The 27,331-nt window shown below is 32.8% G+C and overlaps 1 protein-coding gene across 5 annotated transcripts in view; it reads left to right on the forward strand.

Annotated features, from left to right (window-relative positions):
- The window catches only part of PCLO (piccolo presynaptic cytomatrix protein), a 402,967-nt gene extending 377,171 nt beyond the window's left edge, over positions 1–25,796 (forward strand). For all 5 annotated transcript variants that reach the window (XM_032761204.2, XM_032761205.2, XM_032761206.2 and 2 more), the window contains 3 exons: positions 18,297–18,431; positions 18,993–19,138; positions 21,094–25,796. In XM_032761204.2, coding sequence (XP_032617095.1) covers positions 18,297–18,431; positions 18,993–19,138; positions 21,094–21,234 — 422 coding nt within the window. In that variant the 3' untranslated portion in view covers positions 21,235–25,796. The remainder of the gene's footprint in view (positions 1–18,296; positions 18,432–18,992; positions 19,139–21,093) is intronic.
- The last annotated feature ends 1,535 nt before the right edge of the window (positions 25,797–27,331 follow it).

The following is a 27,331-nucleotide window of genomic DNA, read 5'->3' on the forward strand; positions in this document are numbered from 1 at the left end:
AATGTGGTGGTCCTGCCAACCAAATGTAGTACAGCATATTAGCTGAACTTTGAGTCAGAAACAGGTTTACAATAACTGGATGGTAAGGAGTAATTTCTATTATAGAACAACTGTTGATAACTAACACCTAATGAGAGCTTAAAATATGCTGAGCACTCTATTAGTTCATTTCATCTTTGCAAGAACCCTGTGATGTAAAAGCCTTATATCCCTTACGGATACTATTGTCCAGAAGGCAAAAGTACCAATACTCTCTGGGTATGTAGCAGGCATCTTGCAACGATGAGACAAAAATGATGAAAACGAATAATAAAAATTACAGCCATTGCACTCCAGCCTGGGCAACAGAGCAAGACTGTCAAAAAAAAAAAAAAAAAAAAAGATATAGAGCAAAAATAAAGAACAAACCCAGTTCCTAAACCAATATTGAGGTGGTAAACCTATGTCTACCTCTAGATTTCTTGTTATATTAGAAAAATAATTTCCTGTTTGTTTCTTCATTCTAAGTAAGATTTTTGTTACCGATAGCTAAAAGCTTTCGTTAAGGATGTAGAAGGAAAAGAGTAGAAAAAGTACAATGAAAAAGGAATTTGTAAAAACACATGATTAATTCCAAATCACCACAAACTCATGTTGATTCACTTAAATCATCAAATAAAAGACAAAGTTAATCAAAGTGGATTAAATATATCTAACTACATGTTGTTTACAGAAAATGCATCTAAAGTTGGATCTCACAGAAAGGTTGAAAAGGGAGGATGAAAAGATACATATTATTCAGTTATTGTTCAAAACACAGCTGGTAAAACATAATGTGAAAACCAGACAGAGAAAAAATCAACGCAAAAAGCAGTACCTTTCCTGTGTCACCTGCAATGACCACTTCAAAACATGGTTTTAAAAAGAACTTTTTAACAATAGCAGCAGAAAGTCTAAGACTCCAGGAAACATATCTAACAAAATACTCATACTATCTGTATGAGAAAGTAAAAACACTATTGTTGATGTTCACAAAAGAAGACGTGAATAGAGTATATCATAAAGATGAATATCATGAAGATTGCTTATTTAGCAATCTTTATCAGGAAGATTGATATATTAACAAGAAGTTAATATATAAATGTCATGAAAGTTCAATTAAATAACAAAAATAAAGTTTGCTGTTGAATTTTGGGAGTTGACCCTAAAATTTGCATAAAAGACCAAAGGACTAAAAAAATTTTGAAGAAAAATAATAAAATAGACCTGTCTCTAGTTATCAAGTATAATATTACATAAAATATTTTAGTACAGCACAGGTATAATCTAGCAGACAAAAGAAACTGAACAGATGGCCAGGAAAAAATCCTCAATGGTCAGGAAACTTTATTCATAAAAAAATTTAAAGGCATTGCAGATAAATAAATGACTCAGAGAAAATCGGCTGCCTACATGGAAAAAAAATACTAGTACTTCACATTGTAAAAAGCAACAAAAAATAATTGTGAATGGTTTAAGTATTCAAAATAAAAAGTAACACTCAAACTTTCAGAAGAAAATAAATATCTATCTGATGGCTGAATAATAAAGAAATTTTAAACTCAAAACCATAATGTAAAAGACTAACAATTAAAACTTTTGTTCAGCAAATGATGCCATAAACAAAATAAAACAATATTCAGTGAACATATGCATACATGTGTCTTTATAATAGAATGATTTATACTCCTTTGAGTATATACCAGTAATAGAATTGCTGGGTCAAATGATAGTTCTGTTTTAAGGTCTTTGAGAAATCACTCAACTGCTTTCCACAATGGTTGAACTAATTTACACTCCCACTAACAGCATATAAGTGTTCTCTTTTCTCCACAACCTTACCAGCATCTGTTATTTTTTGACTTTTTAATAAGAGCCATTATGACTGGTATGATATGGTATCTCATTGTGGTTTTGATTTGCATCCCTCTATGATCAGTAACATTGAGCTTTTCTTCATATGCTTGTTGGCTGCATGAATGTCTTTTTTTGAAATGTGTCTGTTCATGTCCTTTTCCCACTTTTTAACGGGTTTTTTTGCCTTTGCTTATAAATTTGTTTAAGTTCCTTATAGATGCTGGATATTAGATTTAGATATTTGTCAGATGGATAGTTTGCAAAAATTGTCTCCCATTCTGTAGTTTGTCTGTTTCCTCTCTTGATGGTTTCTTTAGAAACTCTAGTTTTCTTAGATCCCATTTGTCAATTTTTGCTTTTATTGCAATTGCTTTTGGCGTCTTCATTATAAAATCTTTGCCCATTCCTATGTCTAGAGGGACCTTGATATTACCTACCTAGGTAAATCTTCCAGGGTTTTTATACTTTTTAGTTTTACATTTAAGTCTTTAATCCATCTTGAGTTGATTTCTGCATATGGTGTAAGGAAGGGGTCCACTTTCAATCTTCGGCATATAGCTAGGTCAACTGGCTTAGCTGACCTCAGCAAGATCTATTAAAGAGAGACTTCTTTCCCCATCGCTCGTTTTTGTCAGCATTGCCAAAGATCAGATAGTTGTAGGTGTACAGCCTTATTTCTGGGCTCTCTATTCGATTCCATTGGTCTATGTGTTTGTACCAGTGCCATGCTGTTTTGGTTACTATAGCCGCATAGTATAGGTTGAAGCAGGGGAGCATAATGCCTCCTACTTTGCTCTTTTTGCTTAGGATTGTCTTGGGTATTGATGCTCTTTTTTGGTTTCATATGAATTTAAATTTTTTTTCTAGTTCTCTGAAGAATATCATTGGTGTTTTGATAGGAATGGCATTGAATCTATAAATTACTTTGGGCAATATGTTCATTTTCATGATATTGATTCTTCCTGTCCATGAGCATGGGATGTTTTCCCATATGTTTGTGTCATCTCTGATTTCTTTGAGCAGTATTTTGTAATTCTTATTTTAGATAGCTTTCACCTCCCTGGTTAGCTGTATTCCTAGGTATTTTATTCTTCTTGTGGCAGTTGTGATTGGGATTAAGGCAGAAATCAAGAAGTTCTTTGAAACTGTTGGAACAAAGTTACAACATACCAGAATCTCTGGGACACACCTAAGGCGGTGTTAAGGGGAAATTTATGGCACTAAACATCAACATTAAAAAGTTGGGAATATCTCAAATTAACAAACTAACACCACAACTAAAAGAACTGGAGAAGCAAGGTTTTATATATATGTATGTGTGTATGTGTGTGTGTGTGTGTGTGTGTGTATCCTGGGTTCAAGTGATTCTCCCACTTCAGCCTCCTGAGTAGCTGGGATTACAGGCGCATGCCACCACACCCAGCTAATTTTTGTATTTTTAGTAGAGACAGGGTTTCACCATGTTGGCCAGGATGATCTGGAACTCCTGACGTCAAGTGATCTGCTGGCCTTGGCCTCCCAAAGTGCTGGGATTACAAGCATGAGCCACCACACCCGGCCCAGTTTTTACATTTTATTAAAACATTATTCTACGTATCGGATAGATTTTGGCTCATGCCCTTAGCTCAACAAGGATACCCACTACCTCTACTAATATTAAATGTAGTATTGGTTTTGGTTAATGTATATGAAAAGAAAATGAAATTAGATGCAAAGGTGCATAAAAATTGCAAGGGAAAAAATAAAACCAATTATTTGTTAACAATGTGAACACCTATATAGAAAAACTGACTAAATCAAGATATCAGTGTTAAAACTAATAAGAACTTATTCATATCACCAGTAAGTAACCATAAATACATAATAAGAGTAACAAAAATAATAATATTATTCATAATATCAAAACTAAAAAGTATTTTATCTATTCACAAATGGTGCTGGAACAATTGGACATCCACATGCAAAAAAGTTAACCTAAACACAGAACTCATGCTTTATAAAAATGAACATAAAATGAATTATAGACTTTAATGCAAAATGCAAATCTATAAAACTCAGAAAATAACATAGGAGAAAATCTAGACAGTTTCAGGGAATAACACCAAAGGCACAGTCTATGAAAGAAAAATTCAATAATCGGACTTCATTAAAATTACAACATTTCTGATCTGAGAAAGACACTGTCAAAAGAATAAAACTATAAGCCCCACAATCTGGGGAAAAAAATATTTGCAAAAGACTTATAAAGATCTGTTATCCAAACTATAAAAAGAACTTTAAGGAACACAAACAACAAATTTAAAAAATGAGCCAAAGACCTTAACAGACACCTTACCAAAAATGTATAGATGGCAAATAAGCATATGAAAAGATGTTCTATATCATATGCCATCAAGGAAATGCAAATTAAACAACAGTGAAATACCCCTACACACCCATTAGAATGACCAAAATCCAGAACACTGACACCACCAAATGCTGGAGAAGATGTGGAGCAACAGGAGTGCTCATTCATTGCCGGTGGGAATGCAAAATGGTACAGCCACTTTGGAAAACATTTTGGCGATTTTATACAACATTAAATATGCTCTTACTATATGATTCCACAATCATGCTATTTAATATTTACCCAAAGGAATTAAAAACTCATGACCACAAAAAAACCTGCCCATGGATGTTTATAGCAGCTTAAGTCATAATTGCCAAATCTTGGAAGCAAACAAGTCCTTCTGTAGATGAATGGGTAAATAAACTGTGGCTTATTGTTCAGACAATGGAATATTGTTCAATACTGAAAAGAATGAGCTATAAAGCTATGAAAGACATGGAAGGAACTTAAATGCATACTAAATGAAAAAAAAACTAAAAAGTCTATATCTACTTCATTTCAACTATACGACATTAGGAAAAAGCAGAACTATGGAAACAGCAAAAAGATCAGTGGCTGTCAGGGGTTTGGTGGGGAGGAGGAATGAATAGGCAGAACACAGAGGACTTGGGAGGCAGTAAAATACTCTATGATACTATAATGGTGGATGTGTGTCATGTATTTTTCCAAACCCCTGGAATGTACAACAAGAATGAACCTTAATTTATATGTTGGACTTTGGGTGATACTGATGTATCATGATGTGTCATTGTAGGTGTATCAATTGTAACAAATGTACTACCCTGGTGGAAAGTGTTTATAATAGGAGAGGCTAGGTATGTCTGGGGGCAGGATGTATACAGGAGATCTCTGTACTTTCCTCTCAATTTTGCTGTGAACATAAAACTGCTCTAAAACCAATCTTTTAAAAAATTATTAAAGTATTTTGGAATTAACATATAAAATAACCAAGATACCTATAGGAAAACAAAAGCAACTTTTTTTGCTGCAGCAGAATCTAGTCTATCCCGACTTATGCAAGGATAAAGTTACCCTGCAGGGTATCAAGATATAATGATAAAAATGGTCTGGTATTTGTGCAAAATGAAAGGAACAATGGCACAGTGTATAAAGCACAGAGATAGATCCAGAAATACGTGAGAACCAAAAGTGGCATCACAAGTCAAATGGGACTGTCTAATAGATGGAATTGGGAGAATACCTCCCTATAAAGAGAAAAAAATTCTGGATTCCATCTAACTTCATATGCAATAGTGGCTCTTACATAAGGTCCTAGCAAGAATCAGCTGACATGTTCAAGAGGGTAGTTAAAAAGAATTTAATGAAATGAGCACTTACAAAGTGAAGAATGTGAAAGGAACTAACTAGGGAAGATGAAGCAAACACACAGGAACTAACCCCAACAAAAAGCCGTTACTGCCCTTTGGTCTAATGAATCATGAGGAGGTATGCTGTTGCCGGAATCCAGCAAGAGCTATCGCCATGTTGGAGGGGATCTCGGATGAGAGCTGCAGCCTTGTAGGAAGTCATAACCTCTGCAAAACAATGCCACAACAGACAGGATTGGATGAGAGAAGGATATAGGTACCCTGGGTTCTCTCCTATTACCCTCAGATTTCTTGCTGGTAATTATTACCGAAACCCTGCAAGTCAGAAGGTAAGGAAACCCAGGTGATGAAGTTCATAGTGTTCTCCCTCTTGGGGCAAAAGAAGGCAAGAGACTAATGAAGAGGGGAACTGAAGAGCAAAAAAAAAAAAAAAAAAAGAATAGCACAAGTGGATTAAGAACAAATAATTGGGGTGGAATTAGAGTTTTCTCTTTTATCTAGCATGACAGTTAAGGAAGGGAGGTAAAGTGTTAGCTGGAAAAATAGGGTTGAGAAAGGGTTTTATAGAATGGAACAGTAAAATATTCCTGTGTGTTGCATCTAAAGAAAGCATAAAACCAGACAGTCAGTTAAAACTGCAAGGAGGACCACATTTATTACATTTTAAGAGTGGTAAGATTAATTTAAGGACAAAGAAGGAGAGATGATGGAAGTAACCTAATGGACCAGTGGAAACGTTTGACTGCCACCACTATTTACGTTCATTCAGGAGGTCTTCACAGGTTCACTCTGAGGTTATCTGACTGCAGGGTCACCACCATCCGCTCCTGGGAGAAGCTGGAGGTTGTTCTACAGCTATTGGTAGCTTCTCACTTACAGACACAGATTATTTTTCCTCACAGGAGCTCCTAGTTTTTCTAGCATTATACTTTTTTCTAGTTTTATTTTCTAAATGTATTATGTGACGATGCTAATGTTATTCTGAGTTTAAAGAAAATATATAGACCCACTACTTTTCCTGGATGGGTGCTCTGCTTTTAGATCAAAAGTCAATATAAATGCTTGGGAGTTGTAGCCAAGGCCTTCGGAACTCAGGAAACTACCTTGTTTTGTTAAGCTTGACTGCTTTCTGGAAGGAGACTTTGCTGGCATGTTGGTCCATCATACCAGCTCTCCTACCTCATTCCTGGGCTTTGTTGTCTTGAGGCTTTTAGAAATTATTTCAAAACTCTAGATGTTTTAAATGTAATGTCCATTTACAATTTCCGTTTTTCCTCTGTAATAGTGAAACATTTTTGTTGTTGTTGTCTCTTGTAAAATAGTAAGAGGCTTTCCCTTATAAAAAATTTAAAGAAATCTGGTTATTTTCAGACACAGTAAAATAAATGCTAAGAAGCACATACCAAAAGGACAAAAATGCCAAAAAAGCACTGAAGGAGATCAATCAGAAAAAGCTTTTTTTCTGCTTAAAATTGTGTTCTTTCTGGCTTTATCTCAGAAAGAAAGGATTTCTTTATATAACAGAATACAGAGAGAATGTGCAGGCTTGTCCTACTTTCCCAGAACTTTTAAATTTTATTAGGCCAGAATGCCTGCCTTATTGTATAAAATATCTCCTTGAATCTGGGTTATTTCAAATAAAGGTATTAATGAAAGCTTACAGAACTCTTCTTCCTTGGGGGAAAAAAAAATTAATGAAAACACTTAAAAATGCCTCTTCCCTCAGCCCCCACTTAACCCTAAAACATGAGAATGTACTAGGAGGCCACCCCATAGCTTTGAATAATAGAGGCTCTGATATACATATAAATAAAAATGAAATTAATAGATTGACAATCATTTGTTTTGGGTGAAACCATAGATTTGAAAAAAATATATCCGAAATATCTCTCATCAATGGCCTCGGCTTAGGAGTGTGGAAGAAGCATGGGTTTTTGAGTTAGAGCTGATAAATTACTTTCTTCCAAAAGAGGTGCAAATGACATCTACCTTGTAGGATTGCTGGAAAGATTAGATAAATAATACAAATGTGTTTATTAAACATCTAATATGGACTAGTTGACTTTTCTATGGGCTAAAAAGAAAAAGATAAATAAGGGACGGTTCTTTAAGGCTGTAGATGGAATATATAAAACGTCTGAAGAGCAAGCGTTGTTCAATGAATGAAATACATTGTTGTTACCACTTGAGTCAGTTGTAACTCCCTACATAAAACAAATAAAAAAAAGAAGTATGCTTTCATAAACTAATGTTTTGGAAAGGAAATGGGTAAGCATTTATTCCCTGTCTTGATTGTACCTCATCTTTCCAGAATATACTCCCCACAAATCCTGGGTCCCCAATTCCCCACTTTATACACACACTAATGCTCATCTCCCCATAAATAACCAGTCCTGTCTCCCCAACATATACACGCCTAGGAGTACACACATGAATTTGGCCCAAAATTATTACCACATAATAGATTACCACAATTTTGCCGGTAATCCTGAGCTATCTTGATGGAAACATTTAATCCAGTTGTGTGACCTTCGTCAATTAGTCAGTCTCCTTTTTTTAAAGTGAGGATAGTAATATATACTGTACTTAAAATGGTTGGTAAAAAATAAGACAAAATGACAAAAGTTTACATGTTATTTTTCAAGTGATTCAATTGGTATTTGTCATTGACAATAGTATAATATTATCCACTTGATTACAGATGAGTTTATACTATGAGAGAGTGGAAAATTATATTTCTTGAAAAATTTGAAGGGCGAAGACACTTTTTTACTTGAAAACCAAATCTAGTGAGTTGCACTCTAAATAAATAATTTATATTTGAACCTAAAGAACTTAACAAATTCTGTCTTAGGAATTCTCTTTATAACTCTTTAATCATAGTATGTGTTAGTAAAAACTGGACTCAAACATTTATAGTCATTTGTTAGATACACAGGAAAAAAAGGGATCTGAATAAGGGAGCTAGCTAGTGGCTCCATTTTCATACAATTTTCATTGCCTAAGCAGGCTAATTTATCCAAGCCGAACTTATGAGATCTTACAATCAAGGTATTTTTATTTTACAATAAAATCTAACATACTGTAGAATAAAATAAGTTAGTTACATTCTGCTTCTCTCTTTCAAACATATGGTAACTAGGATAAACCTTTAAAAAAATATAGTTCTTCATTCCTTCTATGTTGTCCTACACATAAAATGTTCTGCAGAAGTAAGAAACTTTGTTCAGAAAACATATTTCTGGGAATTAAATTTAAAACATATCAGCGGCTTTAATATAGCCTTTGTAAAACAATGATATACCAGAAGATAAAATTCAATGCAAATAAGATTATCAGAATTGTTTTTTTTAAAAATCGAGTAGCTTGCTTTGCTACTCGAGGATATAGTATACAGAAAAGAAAAGCACTAATTATAGGTAATTCTTGAGTAGCAGAGTCAGAAGGCCTTGGATCTTTTAGAGGAGAGAGAGAATTTCAGCATGTTAGGTAAAATTATTATAGACTCCAGGGTAACGTTAATACACCTCATTGGAAATTATAGAGAAAGATTAGTGAATAGGACAAATTATAGAGAGCTGACTTTCTCTAATAGATTCAGTAAAGTGAAAAATGTCCTTTTTTTTTTTTAGAAATTTCTATTAAAATCTACTGAATATTTGAATACAAGTTCTTATTGGTTTTTTGTTTACTCTGAATGAACTGAGCAATTAACCTAACGTTTTCTAGGCATAAATTGTCAAGTGCTTCTAATGGTCTTCCACTGCATCAAAAATTTTGGAAGAAAAAAGACATTTGTGTGAGATGATGGGTTTTGTTTCTTAGCATGATTTAAACATTCCACATTGTAAACACATATCAAACATCACATTGTACTCCATGAATATCTAGAATTATTATTTGTCAATTGAAAATCTAATTTTTCAAAAAAGAATAAGGGAATATAGAGAAATAAAAAGAATTAATGCTTATTGACTAATTATCACTTCAGGGATTGTACTAACAATTTACCTTTGTAATTTTGGCATTTGAAAAAGATCATCACTTTCATCACCTAGGCTTGAAACTGGTAGAATAGAAACAATAAAAGGAAGGAAAATCAAATTACACATGTGGGAATATACATCACTACTTTGGCTATTAACAGGTATTAGGGCATTAATAAGACTTTCCGTAATGACTGGGTTTGAAAACTAAGTAAACCAACACAATTATTTAGAGCAGAAGATTTAATGACTTGCCTGCCATCTCACAGGGCTAGAAGCTAGAATTCCTGGTTTTTAAAATCCACCTTAGACTTTTTATAGATTTGGAATAAGTGATGGGAGCTAGGTAACAAATTATGAGGTGATAGACTGTCACGGCTAAATATGCATCTTATCAGACACCAATTCAGACTTCATTAGCTAGCACCAGTGACCTACATCATTGCTATGTGGTATTTATTAGTGAAAATTTGAAAATGCACTGTGATGGGATGAGAATTTTATTCACTCTGCTTTTTTTCTTACACAGACTTTTCTTTTACAAGGTACCATTCTTTCCTTCTTTTCTCTTCCACATTGGATTCATTTCCAGTTACTTAAAACTTGCCTCTAAAGAGACTTTTGCCTAAAATGGTCTTGCACTGGCAAAAGCTGCTGAGGTTGCAATAGAATTCTTAGAATTCTGAGAGATAGTAAACTCACTTTATACTATGTCCAGTTAAGTGGTACAGATACCAATAATGTAATAAAAAATAAATATCTTCTCAACTAATAGTCACTTTTCATGTTTTGGCAATTTCACATAATTATGAATATTTCAAAAAAAAGCATTGCTGTGTTTATTGTTTAATCTAAACAATTTTCATAATTGACCTAATGCGCTTATGTAGACAATAACTTCTGGAAGACATCTTCCGTTGTTTAAACAATTTAAAGAGTTGCTTACTATGCCATCTCCTCTTTCTAAAGTCCAGTATATGGCTAAAATAAAAAAGCAAAATAGCCACTAACTCTTTTTTTCTGATACCGTGTTACAAAAATGTTTTAAAGCGAATATTCCCATGAAGTCAGTGTTTTCACAATCTTATTCACAGAAAATCTAAGGTGGCCATGAGAGAATGGAGCCTTAGACTTAAAATTAGAAGACCTAGATTACACTTCAGCCTGGGCCATTTAACGACTTGGCAAGTTACTTGAAATACCCAAATCACTTTTTTCTCATGTGTAAAATAGAAATTATACCAATCTATTTCTTTTTGTGAAATGATTGTATTCTGTTAATCGTAATGTTTCTCTATAAATGCAAATTAGATAGCTAGAGATAGAGGTATGTGTACAAATGTATGCATATAGATATCACATACACATATTTTTCAAAGATAAAATATATATAAACTTTTTATCTGAGAAAATTCAAAAGTGAGAAGGCCATTGTATATATTAATTGAGAATAAAGCACCAGAAAGTGATTTAAGAACTGCTGTGGAAGATAAAAATCAGCCAATTTGACAATTACATTAGTAGAAACACTTTAGCTAAAGAGAAAGCAAGAATCAATTTTGTTAAAGTAGAATTAAATTATTCATGTTCATCAAAAAATAATTATATTTTAAATTTAATTATAAAATATTTTAAGGAAAAAACAAATGAATGAGTTAACTTCAATAAATATTTTAGCCATATTACTTTATTAAAAATTTTCACTAAGTTTAAGAGACAAAATTTAAAATATTGAGGTTGAGTAATTATACATTTTAATACTTTTTTTTTTTTTTTTTTTTGAGACAGAGTCTCACTCTGTCACCCAAGCTGGAGTGCAGTGGCATGATCCTGGCTCACTACAACCTCTGCCTCCCAGGTTCAGGTGATTCTCGTGCCTCAGTCTCCCGAGGAGCTGGGATTACAGGCTCACGCCACCATGCCTGGCTAATTTTTGTATTTTTTAGTAAAGACGGGTTTTTGCCATGTTGGCCAGGCTGGTCTCAAACTCCTGTCCTCAAATGATCCATCCACTTGTGCCTCCCAAAGTGCTGGGATTACAGGTGTGAGCCACCATCCCCAGCGTAATACGATATTTTAATTTTAAATTTTAACAATTGATTCTCTGTTTTAAAATGTAAGTTAGTTCTCTTCCACTTTCTTATTTTATTAATTGTCTGGATTTCATCTTCAAGTCCTTCCTCCCTCCCTGTCTCTCTCCCTTCCCTCCCTCCCTCCTTTTCTCTTTTCTTTCTTTCTTTCTTTCACTCAATCATTGCTGTATCCTCTGCCATAGTCTTATATGTTTCAGAATGACTTTCTTTTATACATCAATATGTCTTTCAGAGAGCTTATTTCTTTTTCTCCTGAATCCTTTTAAGAATGATTCCTATATTCTTAAAGTATAATATTAAATGGGATATATCAGTGCATCAACTCATCAATATTTCCAGGAATATAGGATGCTCTTTTTGTCCACAGATTTCTTCTTCTATTATTTGGGATAAATAATTTGATATTTTTAAATAGATACTATTTTCTATTCTGTTGAATTTACTTTTTCTGAGAAACTATTGTATGTATCATAGTTTTCTTCTCTATACCTCAATCCTTGTTCTCTACCTTTATTCTGTATGTTCTCTATATTATCTTAATTCTTTCTTTCCTCCATGTCAATAATCTTAATTTCTATCTTATCTTATTTTGTTCCTTGATGTTTCTACTTCACCAATAGTTTTAAAATGTGATTATTAGTGTCCTTAGATCTGGCATCTCCATTTTCACCTCATATGTTATTTTGTCATCTCATTTTTAACCATGACTTTTTAACCATGACCTCTACATCCTCAACCCTTCCTCTTCTCCTCCTTGTTCTTAAGTTGTAGATTTGTGCCACATTATAGGATAAATATCTTCTCTAGAGTAGCATTAATTTTTATTCTTTTAATACAACCAAAGAAGCATCAGTTTCAGGACACCAGGAGACCTGAAGTCTGGTCAAAGCATTTTCTAATGTCATTTCACTCTTTATCCAAACCAAATTATAAAACATCATCACATGTCCTCTGTGCGTGTGATGGTTTTTTGTTGTTTGTTTGTTTTGTTCAAAAGCTCAAGCAGATCTGGAGCTGCTGCCCAACCTGCAAACATGGAGGATTTTGCCTCTATCCATGTATTTGCTTCAAAAGACAAAAGCATTACAAACCTATAAAAGGTCAGACATAAGAGATAGCAATGGACCCGCAATTAATGCAACCACCTGCTTTGAGACAACCTCAGTAACCACATCCTTTTTTCCTTTAGTAGCAAAGAACAAGCTGGTTCAATCTTTGAACAGAGAGAAACTTATAAAAAAAATTTCACAAGTATCACACTGTGAGGCCTGTGAAGTTAAGCATTCCAAGAAAGAAACAAGCAATGTGATGACTTGAGAACTTCAATTAGCAAGTTTTTAATTCCACTTTTCTCCCCAAGTGAGAAGGTGAAAAGCAACAAATTTCACATATGCGGTGTGTTGAGGTTTTAGGCCTATAATGGAAGACTATGACCTATAAAAGTGAATTTCTCCCAGATAAAATTTGTCTTGCTATTCTGTTTCATCGTGATCATTAGTGTGATCAATTCTATTCACAACTACTATTGACTCCAAATAGCAAGAGAGAATTTTCCTTGACTCCCTCCCTTCCATGTTAGAATCTTCTTTTTCCTTCCCTCCCAGGTATGGTTTGAGAGATCGAGGAGTAGCTATCTACTTTTCTATAGCTTTAAAGGAAAGAGTGAGAGGTGCCTTATAGATAGATTTGCCACTTTATTTAACTAGGTTTTTTGCTACCTCTTTTACCATTTGATTAAATGTTTTCTGTCAGCGTTCACTCAACCAAGCTGAGGTGCATGTTATTCCTATGAAAAGATATACTAAGCTTTACATATTTATCCTACTTTATCTTGGAGCTCCAATAATGGGGAGGCGTGGCTTTTTTCCTGATACTACTGAGACTCTTGAATCTTCATAGTGATAAGCCAAGGCTGCCACTCTCAAAGGTTTATTTTGATTTTTTTCTAGGGCTAGCTACTCTCATTGTTCATCTACTTCCCTATGATGGGGGATTTAGTAATAATTCTCAATGTTTTGTCAATTCATTTCTCTTTTCCTGACAAGATTTTGTGATAGCTGTTGTATTCAAGGATGCTGCTGACTTGTACCTTACCAGAAACTGCCTTTTCATTCCTAGACATCACTTCTTTGGATTTTCTGTCCAGAGACTATAGCTTATTCCTTGCTTTTTTGGTACTGATTAACACTTTCCTACATTTTACTTTTCTTTCTCCCCCACTAACTTCTCTAGATATTGAAGAAGGGAGATCTTAAGATCTGTCTCATTTTCTCATTTTATTTTAGAGATCCTTTATTTTCCTCTGAAGATCCTTTAAAAAAAAAAAAAGATAGATTTTTAATGGACTTGTTTATGATTATTTAAAATGGTTAAGTAACCAGAACTGAATTTGTAAGGGCAAATTCAAAGAAACATAGAAGGTGAGATTTGTAGTTTCCCATCTATCAAGAATGTATAAACAAAATGTGAGCCAATTAGTATTAGCGTATATTCATGACACCAGACATTTTATACCAAATCTTTGAGAGGAGAGTAGTGTTGCAGTTGAGAGAACACATGTCATTTCTAAATAGTAATGTTAAGAAGCCACATGACATTGACTAAATTCACTATTAATTTTTCTATTTTGTTGGTGTGTTTTTTCAAAGTACTAGAATTTTGATTTATCAATTTTATCTACTTTTTTTCCATTCCCTACTTTATTAATTTTAGTGGACATCTTTATTATTTCCTTCCTTGTACTTACTTTTGTTTTATTTTGTCATTCCTTTCTAGATTTTGAGTTGGAATTTAAACCAATTTTATTTTTTTGTTGATAGCAGATAGAATATGTGTATTTTCTAATCATTACTTGAAATGATATAGGAGTTTAAAACTATTTATTTTCATGTGATCATTTCTTTAACTCTTACAGATTCTGATATATAGTGTTTTATTCCCATTACTTTTCAGAACTTCTGTATTTTTTCATATATTTTTCCATTCACTCAAAAGTTGATTAGTTGAAAGCCACTGAGTGTATTATCACATAATTTGATAATAGCTTCATTTTATAGAACCCACTAATGTCTTCTTTGTAACTCAATATATGATCAGTTTTTGAATATGTTCCATAGATGATTAAGAAAAAGGTATATTCATTATTATCAGGGTACAGTGTTTGATATATATCAGTGAGATCTACTTTATTGATTATAGTGTCTCAATATTTTATCTAGTTTTTTAGTTCACTTGCCTTGTCTTATACTGTTAATATTGCATTATTATCATCTTTACTCCTCCTTAAATCCTCTACATCCATGCATCTTACTTTGTAGTTTCAACTTTACATAAGTGGTACATGGATACTGATAATTGTTGTGTCTTCATTATGATTTATGGATTTCTCGTTTCATACAGTGTCTTTCTTTGTCTTGTTTGCTGCATTTTGGCCTGAATTCTGTTTTATCTGATAATAAGATCTCAACCTCTGCACTCTTGTTGATTCCGTAAGCCTGACATACTTGCCAATCTCTGTATTTTTTACTATTTGGAATAAAACTAGATTTTAGTTGTATTTCTTGTACATAGTATAGAACTAGGCTTTCCTTTGTGAGCCAATCTGAAAAAATTTTTTAAATAGGCTAGCTAAAACTTACTCATGTTTAGTGATATAATAGTTATGCTTGATCTCAACTCTGCATTTTATTTTATAATCATTGTATATATTACGTCATATTGATGATATTTCTCCACTTGGCCTCTGGGTTTTTTAATTTTCTTTTGGAATTAAGAAAGCTTTGTATCATTGGTCTAAAGGTTTTCCTTTTATTTATAGATTTTATCATGTCTAACTCCTGTTCCTCTTACATGACCGTTGATTACCTGGTTTGTTACCTTTAAATGGCATCCTTTGTTACCTATTACCTATACAAAAATCAATAATCCCATTCTGCTTTCCTCTTTCTCTCTCCCTTCTTTATTCATTAATTTTTAGTTTCATACTTTATACTTTGTCAGAAATATAACATTTCCATACTATTCTTCCACCAACCTATGTACTGCTAAATCTTAGATCTACAACTAATTATATTGAATAATTACCATCAGTCCCTTTGCTGAAGTTTCTCTAGTTGTCTCTGATTTGATGAAATGCATCTTATATATTTCTCAGAGAGTCAAACTTTGTGAAGTATTCCCTGAGTTCTTTCATGCTTAAAATTATAGGCTTGATACTTGAAAGACAGGTTAGCTGGATATAAAATCTTTGACTTGTGCTTAGAGTTTCTTGAAAGTAAACATCTCTCTACTATGAACTATCTCTAATCATCGGCTCATGAATTATTATTTAACTCTATCTAGAAGATTTGTATTTTAGTTTATAAAACACATAGAAGATAATTTTGTCAATTTTTGGACTACAGTATTAGTTTTTTGACAGAGGAAGAGAGCAAGGAGAGATATGTTATAGCTATTTTTCCACATGTAAGGGTATATCTGGACTTATAAATTTTAAGTTAATTTCCTCAAACAGTTGCTTAATCCAGTAAAGAATACATCTATCAATTGTAGCCCGAAAATATGACAAAATTAAATCAAAATGATCAAATAACTATAGCCTAATATTTTTACAACTTTACTCACAGTGTTTTGTTATTTTATTTTCTTTCAAAAATTACTCAACTATATTCTATAGCAGTGGTTCTCGAAATGTGATTCACAGACCTCCACGGTTCCGCGAGAATTTTTAAGTTCATAAAGTCAAAATTATTTTCAAAACACACTGAAATTACTTACCTTTTTCACTTGGTTGACATTTATATTGGTAGTGCAAAGTAATAGTGCATGAAAGTGCTAGGGACTTATTTCCAAGTAAGGCAGTGGCAAGAAACTATGCTAGTAGACACTTTATTTATTTACCAACATGTTCTTACAGGGAAAAAAATGCCAGTTTCACTTAAGGGTATCCTCGATGAATCAGTTCAACTGTTTAAAAATCTAAATCCTTCAGTGCATTTCTTTCTAATATTCGTGTGACTAAATAGGAAAAATTCTTAAAGTGCTTATGCCACATACCAAAATACAATGGTTGACTTAAGAAGTCTGAGGCTGCAGTGAGCCATGATCAGGCCACTACACTTCAGCCTGAGTGACAGAGTGAGACTGTATCTCTAAAAGGAAAAAAGAGGTGAGGTGCAGTATGGCTCATGCCTGTAATCCCAGCACTTTGTAAGGCCAAGGCAGGAGGATTGCTTAAGGCCATGAGTTTGAGACCAGCCTAGGCAACATAGCAAGACTCCATCTCTACAGAAGGAAGGAGAAAGAAAGGAAGAAAGAAAGAAAGAAGAAAGAAAGAAAGAGAAAGAAGAAAGAAAGAAAGAAAGAAGAAAGGAAAGAGAGAGAAAGAAAAAGAATGCAGTTCCTCTATTAAGCCATGCACTAATGAAATTTGAAAAAACATAAAACAGTACCTCTATTTTTTTTGTTTTGGAAAATATGATTATGTTCATTAAAACATTTTCATTAAAGCAGTTATTGTCATTTAATTTGATTAATAAATATTTTTAAATATCTACTTTTGAATTTTAATTAAAAAGTAGAAATTTTATATTTCTAATATTGGTAGTTATCCACATAAACAAAGGTTCTTTGAAGACCCTCAATTTTTTTGAGTGTAAAGAATTCCTGAGATCAAAATGTTTGAGAATAAATTATCTACAGCCATGTTTAAAGACCTTTAATGGATTCCTATAGATCTAAACAGAAAAAACAAATTCTTAACATGGCTTCAATTTACAATATGTTACAATCACACAGGCATTTATTTCTCATGTTGTATTTCCTTTTGAGAACACACTGTTCCTTCTCCCTGGAATGTCCTTCCTAATCCGTCTCACCTAATTAACTCTCATCCTTCTGGTTTCAACTTAAGCAGCACCTCCCTAGACATCTGCTCCTTTGTTTTAGCCTCCATTGAAACCATACTTCTATACTTCAAAACCTTTCCTCTTTTTATAATTATATATTTATTGATGGAAATATTTGATTACCAATAGGTAGAAAAAGCATGAAACCAATAAGCACGCACGTTTTGGCTTATCATTATATTCACTCTTCCTAGCAGAGTGCTTAGCACAGAGTAGGGTGGGAAATAAAATATTTGTTGGAGAATGAATAAGTGAATTAATACATGAATTGATATAGAGTCATATCTATGTGAATTGATACAGTCATATCTATTACTTCTTTTGCCCTAAAGTCTACAGTTGAGTAAAATTTATCTACATGCATTTCTTCATACATCCCTTGTTGCTAAGCTATCATTATATTTAAAATACACAGTGTAAGCATCTGTGTATTTATCAGTCTACCCATAAGATTGTTCACTCTTTACGGGCTTTAAGGGCATGGATTGTATTTTATTCATATCTGAATAAATGAATCTGTGATAAATTTTGTGTATTTTATTCATCTGTGAATAAATATACAGATGAATAAAATACAGTCATAAGATATTTAGCACTTAAGATGTCATAAGATATTTAGCACTTGATAAAGAGTAAATGAATGTACGAATGAATTATTGAACTAAACATTTCATATATGGCATTACATACTTCTTTACATTTTTATTAAATTCTCCCAGCTAAAACTCAGGTAATGGGAGAAATCAAGATTGCATTGAAGAAGGAAATGAAGACAGATGGTGAACAACTAATAGTTGAAATTCTCCAATGCAGAAATATTACATACAAATTTAAGTCTCCTGATCATCTACCAGGTATCTAATTTTATTATAATCATCAATATATCTAGAATTTTTTAGGGATGTGTCTTATATACTCTGGAAAATGTTAACTAAAATTTGAACCGTACACCAAATATATCAGAAAAAATAACTGATTAACATATGTAACAAGTTGTTTTCTTTCAGTTTTTAGCTAGATATTTTAACATATACATTACAGTGTTATATTCATTAGACAACAGAAGGACAATTTCAAACTGTTAAGAAAATAGATATATCAGCTACGTATGGTCGCTCCTGCCTGTAGTCCCACTATATAGAAGACTGAAGCAGAAAGATCGCTTGAGCCCAGGAGTTTGAGGTTAAGTGAGTTACCTGGCCACTGCATTCCAGACTGGTGACAGAGTAAGACCCTGTCTCAAAAAAAAAAAAATAGACATATCTTTCAATCATTTTATGTTGTCTGAAACAAATTGTTTACAATCTGCTGGCTTTGTGCAAAATGTAACAAGAACTCTCAGTATACAGTTATAATTCTTTCAATAGAAATTTATATGATTGATGGAATTTAATGGGCTGAATTCTTATTTTCAGATTTATATGTGAAAATATATGTGATGAATATTTCTACCCAAAAAAAGGTGATCAAGAAAAAAACAAGAGTATGCAGACATGACCGAGAGCCTTCATTCAATGAAACTTTTCGATTCAGTCTAAGTCCTGCAGGACATTCTCTTCAGGTAACTCTTTATTATGTAGTTGATATTTAAAACTTCTCATTCATATTGTATTTATTTTTATTCCATTATTCAATATTTATATACTGATCATACACTATATGACATTTGAGAAGTTAATTAATTTTTAGCAGTATCTCCCCAGGAATCTTTTAGAATTCCACAGCCCACTTACCCCATCCAATCAGCTGCCAAGCCTTCTCTACTCTGTCTGCAGAGTTTATTTTACATAGATTCCTCTTATTTCTATGCTCACTGCCACTAAACCTTTTTGGGCCCCCATCTTTATTATTCAAATCATTTCATCTGTTTACCTGGCCTATTGTCATTTATGTCTTATCCCTTTAGTTCATTTAATCACAGCACTGCCAGAGTTACCTTTTACAACCCTAGTTAGTTTACATTAAACTTGTTAGTTTACATTAAAGCTCTTCAATTACTCACCATTATCTTGAATCATTCAGAGTCATCCAAAGTGAGTTTTAATTGTATTGACTTAGTCTCAGCTCCTTGGATACTTTTCCACTCACTTAATACTCCAGTCACAACAGACTGTTTTCAAGTCATGTTAAGCCTCCAATCCTTTGCTCATATTTTTTCTCCCCTTCAAAGCTCCCTTTTCCAACTCTCGCCATCTATCACAATACTCCACATCTTTCATCTCCTTACTGATGACCCTGGGTATAATTCATCATACCTTATTCACAAAATATTTTGCTTCTATTATTAGGCTATCAATCCCAGTCTGTCTTGTAACAACAATATCTGTACTTACCTGTCACTGCTTCTATGCTATCAGTTTCTCTAGGGCAAGGCCTAATTTTCATTGCCTACAGCCTGCACAATGCTTTGCACATAGTATGTCTTCAGTAGATATAGAGACAAGGAATTAAAGTAGAAATGGGGGAATGAGAAAAGAGAAAAAAATATAGGAAGAGACCATGGTACAGGAAATTAAAGGTTTGAATTAGAGACAAAGATAAAAGATATTACAAAGCAAAAATGTATTGAGAAGATTAACTGATATTAGACTGGAAAGGAATAAAAAAATGAAATGACAGTCTGAAGTCTGTGTCAACAAGTGTATTATTTCACAGAGATTACGTAGTCAGGGGATTTGGAATAGAGAAAGACCAAGAGTTTGTCTGAAATGAATTTGATAAGAAGGCAGAGATTCGAATGAAAATATACAGTGTCACTTGAAATCCCTGAACCAGAAACCAGAAGAGATAGTCATATCTGGAAGTACAAATTTTGAAGTCAGAAGCATGAAAGTTAAGTTTTAGCCAGGAATAAGGGTAAATTATATAACTGAAGGAGATTCTGAAGAGAAAAAGAGAATAAAATCATAAGGATTACTGCTTAGCTCCACTGAATGCTCGCTACCTTTCCTTCAACTCATCTTTAAAATGAAAAAAAAAAAAAATTCTTTAGTTTGAGACCCTTGTGATAAGTTCTGCATATGACTTCAGAAAACAGCTTGGAAGTACATACTATAGTAAAATCACCAGAAAATTTAATACTAAATAAAAACAATGCTCTGTGAAGTTATATTTATTTATTCAGAATACAGATAATCTTTTATTTGATTTGGATTTGTGTAAACTAGTAAAAAATTTTTGGCAAAGTTATTTTGTGAAACTTTCCATCAGTTTAAGCATAAACTTAGAATTAGCTGGTTATACATTTCTTACCTAGTATTCTCACATTCTTCAGAATGTGTATTTTCCTTTGCAGAATAATACAAATGTTGATGTGAATTAATTTATATTACATGCAAATCTTTTGAGAACACCTTGGTTATCAGTTCTCTTGCAAGTATGTCTGCTACTTCTACTCAGCGTCACCCTCTTTTGTGCTATTTCTTTGATGATTAAATGTCCTTAAAAGAGGTTGAAAACTATACACATGTATATGTGTATAAATTAAATATATTTATTTTTGGCTATTTTTTCTAGATTTTACTTTTCTCCAATGGAGGGAAGTTTATGAAAAAGACCTTGATTGGTGAAGCCTGTATCTGGCTTGACAAAGTGGATCTCAGAAAAAGAATAGTCAACTGGCACAAACTTTTGGTCAGTCCTACTCAAACGCATTGAAGAAACATGTCTTCTCAGGGTATAGAAACTGCTCTAAATAGCCTCACATCAAGACTATAGTTGGATACTATTGTACAAAGCTAAGTTTTGAGAGGCAAACGTAAGAGTGGGAACAACAGGCAAAAACATACTTAACACCTTGTACATTTATTATTGTGGATCACACAAAGATATTCATTTGAAAAAGTTCACATACTGAAAATGAAAAGAATGGAGTTCTGAGACCTTGAATTTCCCATGGCTTTGAAGAGAAACTGTGAAACAAATTTTGATTACTTAAGACAAAAATCTTTGAGCAGAGTTGAGCTATAGCTTAAGACAGAGGCTCAAAGATTAACGTGGTTTTCATGCAGCACGAAGGTAATTCTTTATGCAAAGAAGCGTTGTTTGAAAGGAAAGAACTGATGTAACAAATCTCAGTTTTCAAAACTTCAAAAATCTTCCTTCATCATCTTCTATTCAGACAACTTGCTGCTTTCAGATTCTGACATAAGATACACCTACAATATGTGTCCAGGGCTGGAAGTGAGGTGGCTGTGTTCTTAGGGAAAATGGAACAGGAGACGTAGAAATTGTGGCTTTTAGGCCACATTTTAACAGTTTTCTCTGTGTCTAAATGTCACAAGGGTATACAACACTGACCTTGGAATCCATGTGGTAAAAGCACATTTGTTTCTGTATAATCTGAAATAATGTAGAGTGAAGATAATACTAGGTAGAAATAAAATTGAATTTATCTAGAAATAAAATGATGACTGGCTAACAAAGAATGTTGCCCCATAAAATATTGGAATTTTGGTTGAAACCATCGAAATCTGCATAATTTACCATTAAGCCAAGACATCTTCAGTCTATGTACCAAAGGACCTAGAGTAAACGGATACGTTCGAGGAAGCATGATAACTTACTCTTTGTGAAACTGCAAATAAATGTATTATCCTGCACATTTCCTTTCTCTTGAGTGATGCGTTGACAGAGAAAGAAAATTCTTTCTCTGGCAAACAAACCGTATTAATCTTGTGACATTGATTAATTAAATGGAACCTCATTTCATAATATTTTATGCTTTTTTCTTAATGACTTAATTCGTTTACTGATTGTATCATGAAAACATGACACTAAACTCGAGTTCTCTCTAGTGCTCTATTTTCTTACTTTAGTGACAGTATCACAGTGATCAAGTTCATCAATGTTGGGAAAATATGTGAAAAGTCAACATTTACCTGAGATTAAAATATACTTTGAGCTATTTTAATAATAATGAATAAAACAACTAATGTCCAAGTCTTAAAATGAAGCACCCTCTTCTCTGTCAGCATTGTTAATTAAGGAAGTAACGTGAAGTTGTGGAAAACACACTCAGCAGGGAATAAAAGCCTGTCTTCTGGTCTTGGTTCTGCCACTGTCTGTGTCACCTTGCACATGTCACTTACACTCACTTTACCCCAGTTTTCTTATCTATAGGATAAAAATAATTATATATTCTTAACCTTCCAAAAGAGATGTTGTGATGATAAATCAATGATCCATGAAAGATGAAAGCACATTTCCAAATATAGTTTTATACACAGAAGTGAGGAATAATTATTACATAGCTTTTTAATTCTCCAATTTTATATGTGAAAAACATCATCTAAACCAATGGCAAGGATTGACATGGACAAAAGCAGTAAATTAGCTATAAAACTTATTTTTTATTTAAAATATAAACTTTAACCTGAATAAAGGTGAAGAATTACATGAAAATGCAAATTTTGTTATCCTAAATTAAATGAATAATGCTGGTCTTACCCTATTCCTATATTCTACCCAAAATAAATAAATCAAATTGCTTCTCAGAGCATTCTGAGCTTAAAACCTGCTGCTTTATTTAAGGGTGAAGTGTTAGTGGAATTAGAGAAAACCATCTCTAGATATTGGTTGGATATTGAATTTTCTCATTTTTAAAGAAAAAATGCTCTAAATTTGAGAGGAATGTAAAGCAAGCACTAAAAATAAGAGAATTTCTAATATATCCCAGGATATATATATATATGACTTCAGAATACAAATCCACTCTTCCCCGAACTGAGAAAGATAACCATAACTTTTCTTCTCTCTATTTTTTAATCCCCCTCCACTGACAATACAATGTCATTTACCATTGACATTGCTCTAAAATGAGCATGGGAGAGTGGAATCATCAAAGACATTATATTGCTAGTATTTTATTTTTAGAAACTATTCGATCTGCTAATGGTTGCCATGGATATTTCCAGCAGAAGCTAGCACTTGAAGAAGCCTATAATCATCACTCATAATTGGGGAAGAAAAGGTCCAAGAAGATCTCCTTCTGACATAAAAAGGCTCTGATATTCGCCCTTAAAAGAAAACCCTGACTCATCTCTGATCCTCTTTTGCAGCCACTCATATCCATAGGTATGCATGAGAGTTTGTATGACCAGTTTGTTTTCTTCATTCTAGTTGCAATTTCTTTTAGAATAATATAAATGGAGGGATCACCAAAACAAAGATTATCTCTTTGGTAGCTATTTAACCTGAAAGCATAGGAGTCTTTCCATTATAGAAGCCCCTCCATTCCAAGGAACTAGCGATGGGGCTAGGTCAATCAGCAGAGTTGACAACAGGGCTTCTTTTCGTGCACCAGCATTCCCCTTCAGAGAGCATAAGATCCTGCCAGTGTGCCAAGTTTGCAGCTGACCAAACTTCTAGGTTGTACTGGAATTATTCTATGCAACACTGATCCTTATATGAATGCGTTTCTTCTGAATGATGTCGACTACCCTTCTTACAACAAAACTGTTTCTTTTTTATTGCAAATAGGGCTCTTGGTGTTTTTTACTTTTTTGTACATATCACAGTACATGGTTTTTCACTCTTCCGTTTATTTCATTTTATTGGAATTAACTTTTTTTTATTCTAATACTGACAGAGTTTGTAATCTCTATATAATACGTAATTACTCCAATTACAGCACTTTTACCTTGAAGAGCATCTCAATTTTTCCCACAATTTCATTGAGTCATCAGAGACTGATGTTGCTTCTTGGTTTAAAATTTGGTCCTAAAGAAACTTTCGGCTGTAGAAACAAAAGCACAGAGGGAATTTTTACAAAAGACAGGGAATATAAAATAGTCATTACAGACACAAATAACCCTAGTAGCAAGAAGTTGGTGTTTTCCCTGTTTTTACTTAAAGATTAAGCAGATTTTTGGTGACTCTGAACTCTTTATTTATATTTCAGTTTAAACTATCAAGACTAAGGGGCATCAATTGTCTTTACTCTTTAATATTGCCCTTATTTTAATAAATTACACTAATTAAATGCATATTTTCAGCATACCAGTGGAATTAATTTTGTGGATCACACACATTTAAGTAGTCATATTGTGGGAATATTATAGCTGGTAACCAGCTGATATTGATTCTTATTATAGGAATGACTGTAATGATAGTGGTGGTAGCAGTAGTGATATTAGCGGTGGCGGTGATGTGAAGTAAAATAAAAGTATATATTATATTGTGCCCAATTTATTAGAAATTATTTGATCAATGCTTCATTTCATTAAAATATCATAAAGATGTTTATAGTATTTTTTTACTTTATTATTTAAATCATAACTAACAATATTTTTAAAAACTTATTTTCATTGCTACAATGTCAAATATTCCAAAATCAGCCAACTACAGCTATATATGTGTTATGTGTGACAGAAGTGATCTTCCTTCCCTCTTTTTGAGCTTGAAATGAAAGTGAAAGAAGACTCAATGAATAATTATAAGCTATTTATTTAATAATTACTTGCCTTGGGTGTAATACAGTAACGAATGAGTGAAACAAATATTCTCATTGAATATGATACAATGCCGTTTTCTGTATGTTTCATGTTCTATTATTAAAGGTATCCATTAAGCCAAAATTATTTAATCAAATTCTTTATCTGATAGGTAGATTGAGAGCATTTTCTTAATTCATTACCTTGTACATAAGTATACACTTGGTAAAGTAGATAAAGTTGAAATATTAATTTCATTTGGCATTCAGCATGTGAATTTGATTATTGTTTGATTGTGTCTGTATATTTGTTCGGTGACGTGCTCAGGTGCTCCCACTACTGATTAATGTGTGTGCTAATATCCTAAAAACACATATGAGGTTTAAGAAAAAATTTTCTTGTCTGAAAACATAAACATCTTAATAAAACTGATTTTGAAATAAAAACTAAAGTACTTGAAGATATGTCTTGTTTCTGACTATATGTTGCATGCCATGTTGGTGATTTGCTAATGTGTTTTTTTGTTTGTTTGTTTTACCCAAATCCCTTTGGAAAATCTAATGGACAAATGCAAATTCTTGGACTAAGGACTGTATAAATTGACCTGAAAATACATGAGAGTTGCAATTAAAAAAAAAATGCTTGTAAATCCGTCTTGAGTTTTACTCTATGTAAAAATATGTCTTGGTTTTGTGATTATATAGAAGATGTATCTTGATAACTTATGTAAATTGTGCTGTATAAAGGCTGTTGCCTCAGCCTTACTAATAAATATTGAAAATATCACCTTTGACTTCTTGTGTTTATCAACTTGATAAATTCATCCTCAATGTAAAGATAAAACTTTTCAGGACATCTCTGAAAATTGTATCGTAAATACATTCACTCACCCAGTTTTAAATTTGTATTTCAAATATAGCAGAAATACAGAAAACAGAATTAAACAAATGCATAGCTTCATAAATGATTGTATGTCAGACATTCTTATAACCACCACCCAGGCCAAAAAATTGAACTTTGCCCGCCATCTCATAAGTCTTCCATTCAACTCGTCTCTATCACAACTCGTTCCCACCCTTCTAAATGTAACACTATCCTGATTTAATGATAATAATTTCTTGATTTATCACTCACAGAGCCCACAAAACACTAGTGTAGTTGTCCTGTTCTATTTTTAATATTTTTCTAAACTTCTTTTAATTTACTTATTCTCCTCCCCCTCCCTTCTTTTTCAGTGAATCGTCTTTAAAAACAAAAGAAGAAAAGAAAAAAAACTTGGTCTTTGCACCTGTAGGATTCCTCGCAAACTAGGTTGTGCTCATTGCATACTACAGTGTAGTCAACAAGTTTCTCTGCCTCTGTGTCACTTGTATTTTTTTCAATATGCTTGGTCCAAATCAAGTTCAATTTCTTTGTCACAAGTCGGTCTTGGATTCTTGGACTGGGAGGCACATATGTCTGGTGGTCTCTTACTTTGTCCTGCTTGTGGCCACTGATGCTCAATCCCTAGAATAGATTTATTAATTAATTAAATATGGCAAAATGATAATATTATATATCAATCATTATTTCTTCTTGAAATATTTAGAAAAAGATAAGCTTCTTTTGAGTCAATATTTGGTTACCCCGTGTTACAGTCTGTACAAGAAATCTAGGATAAAGGCAGAGAAAGCTGGACAATTTCCCTTTATCTGTTTACCGTATTTCAAAATTAATAGATAGTTCCCTACCACCCTCAAAAAATAACCAATTCCTTTTTGTTTTTATTTTTAGTATCATTATAAAACCAAAGATTGAAACATATTTGATATGTTTTCATTCTTTGAAGCTATTATTCATATTAATGCTCGGATTTACCCTTTTTGGCCAGTTAGGGCATGTCCGAGGGGGCTTACATGTTTACTATATTCTTTGATACTCTCTTGCTATAGCAAGTAAGTTATCTATCATTTTTTAACCTTAAAACAGTGTAAAAACTAGTTGGTTTAAATTTTTATTTTTTATCTATTCATCTCTCTGCAATAATTAAATTTAGGAATGTATTGACACTAACCGATCAAATGTTATGTAATATACTTCTGGTAAACTTTTAACGGCATTCTTAGGTGAAGTATATATTGGAGTCTTTTTTTAAGATAACGCCAGATCTAAAAAGTTATAAATAGATAAATGGTTAAAAAGTTTGGCTTTTTGACTATTTATTTTCTAGGTATTAAAAGCTGAAAATGCCTCAAACTACAGTCTAAAGATCTTGAAGATTGAGACAAATTAGTTATCTATTAAAAGGTAATGATAAAACTATAATTGCAAAAATTTTGAAA

This window comes from Hylobates moloch, unplaced genomic scaffold, assembly GCF_009828535.3.
Source record: "Hylobates moloch isolate HMO894 unplaced genomic scaffold, HMol_V3 SCAFFOLD_1, whole genome shotgun sequence".
NCBI classification, from domain to species: domain Eukaryota; kingdom Metazoa; phylum Chordata; class Mammalia; order Primates; family Hylobatidae; genus Hylobates; species Hylobates moloch.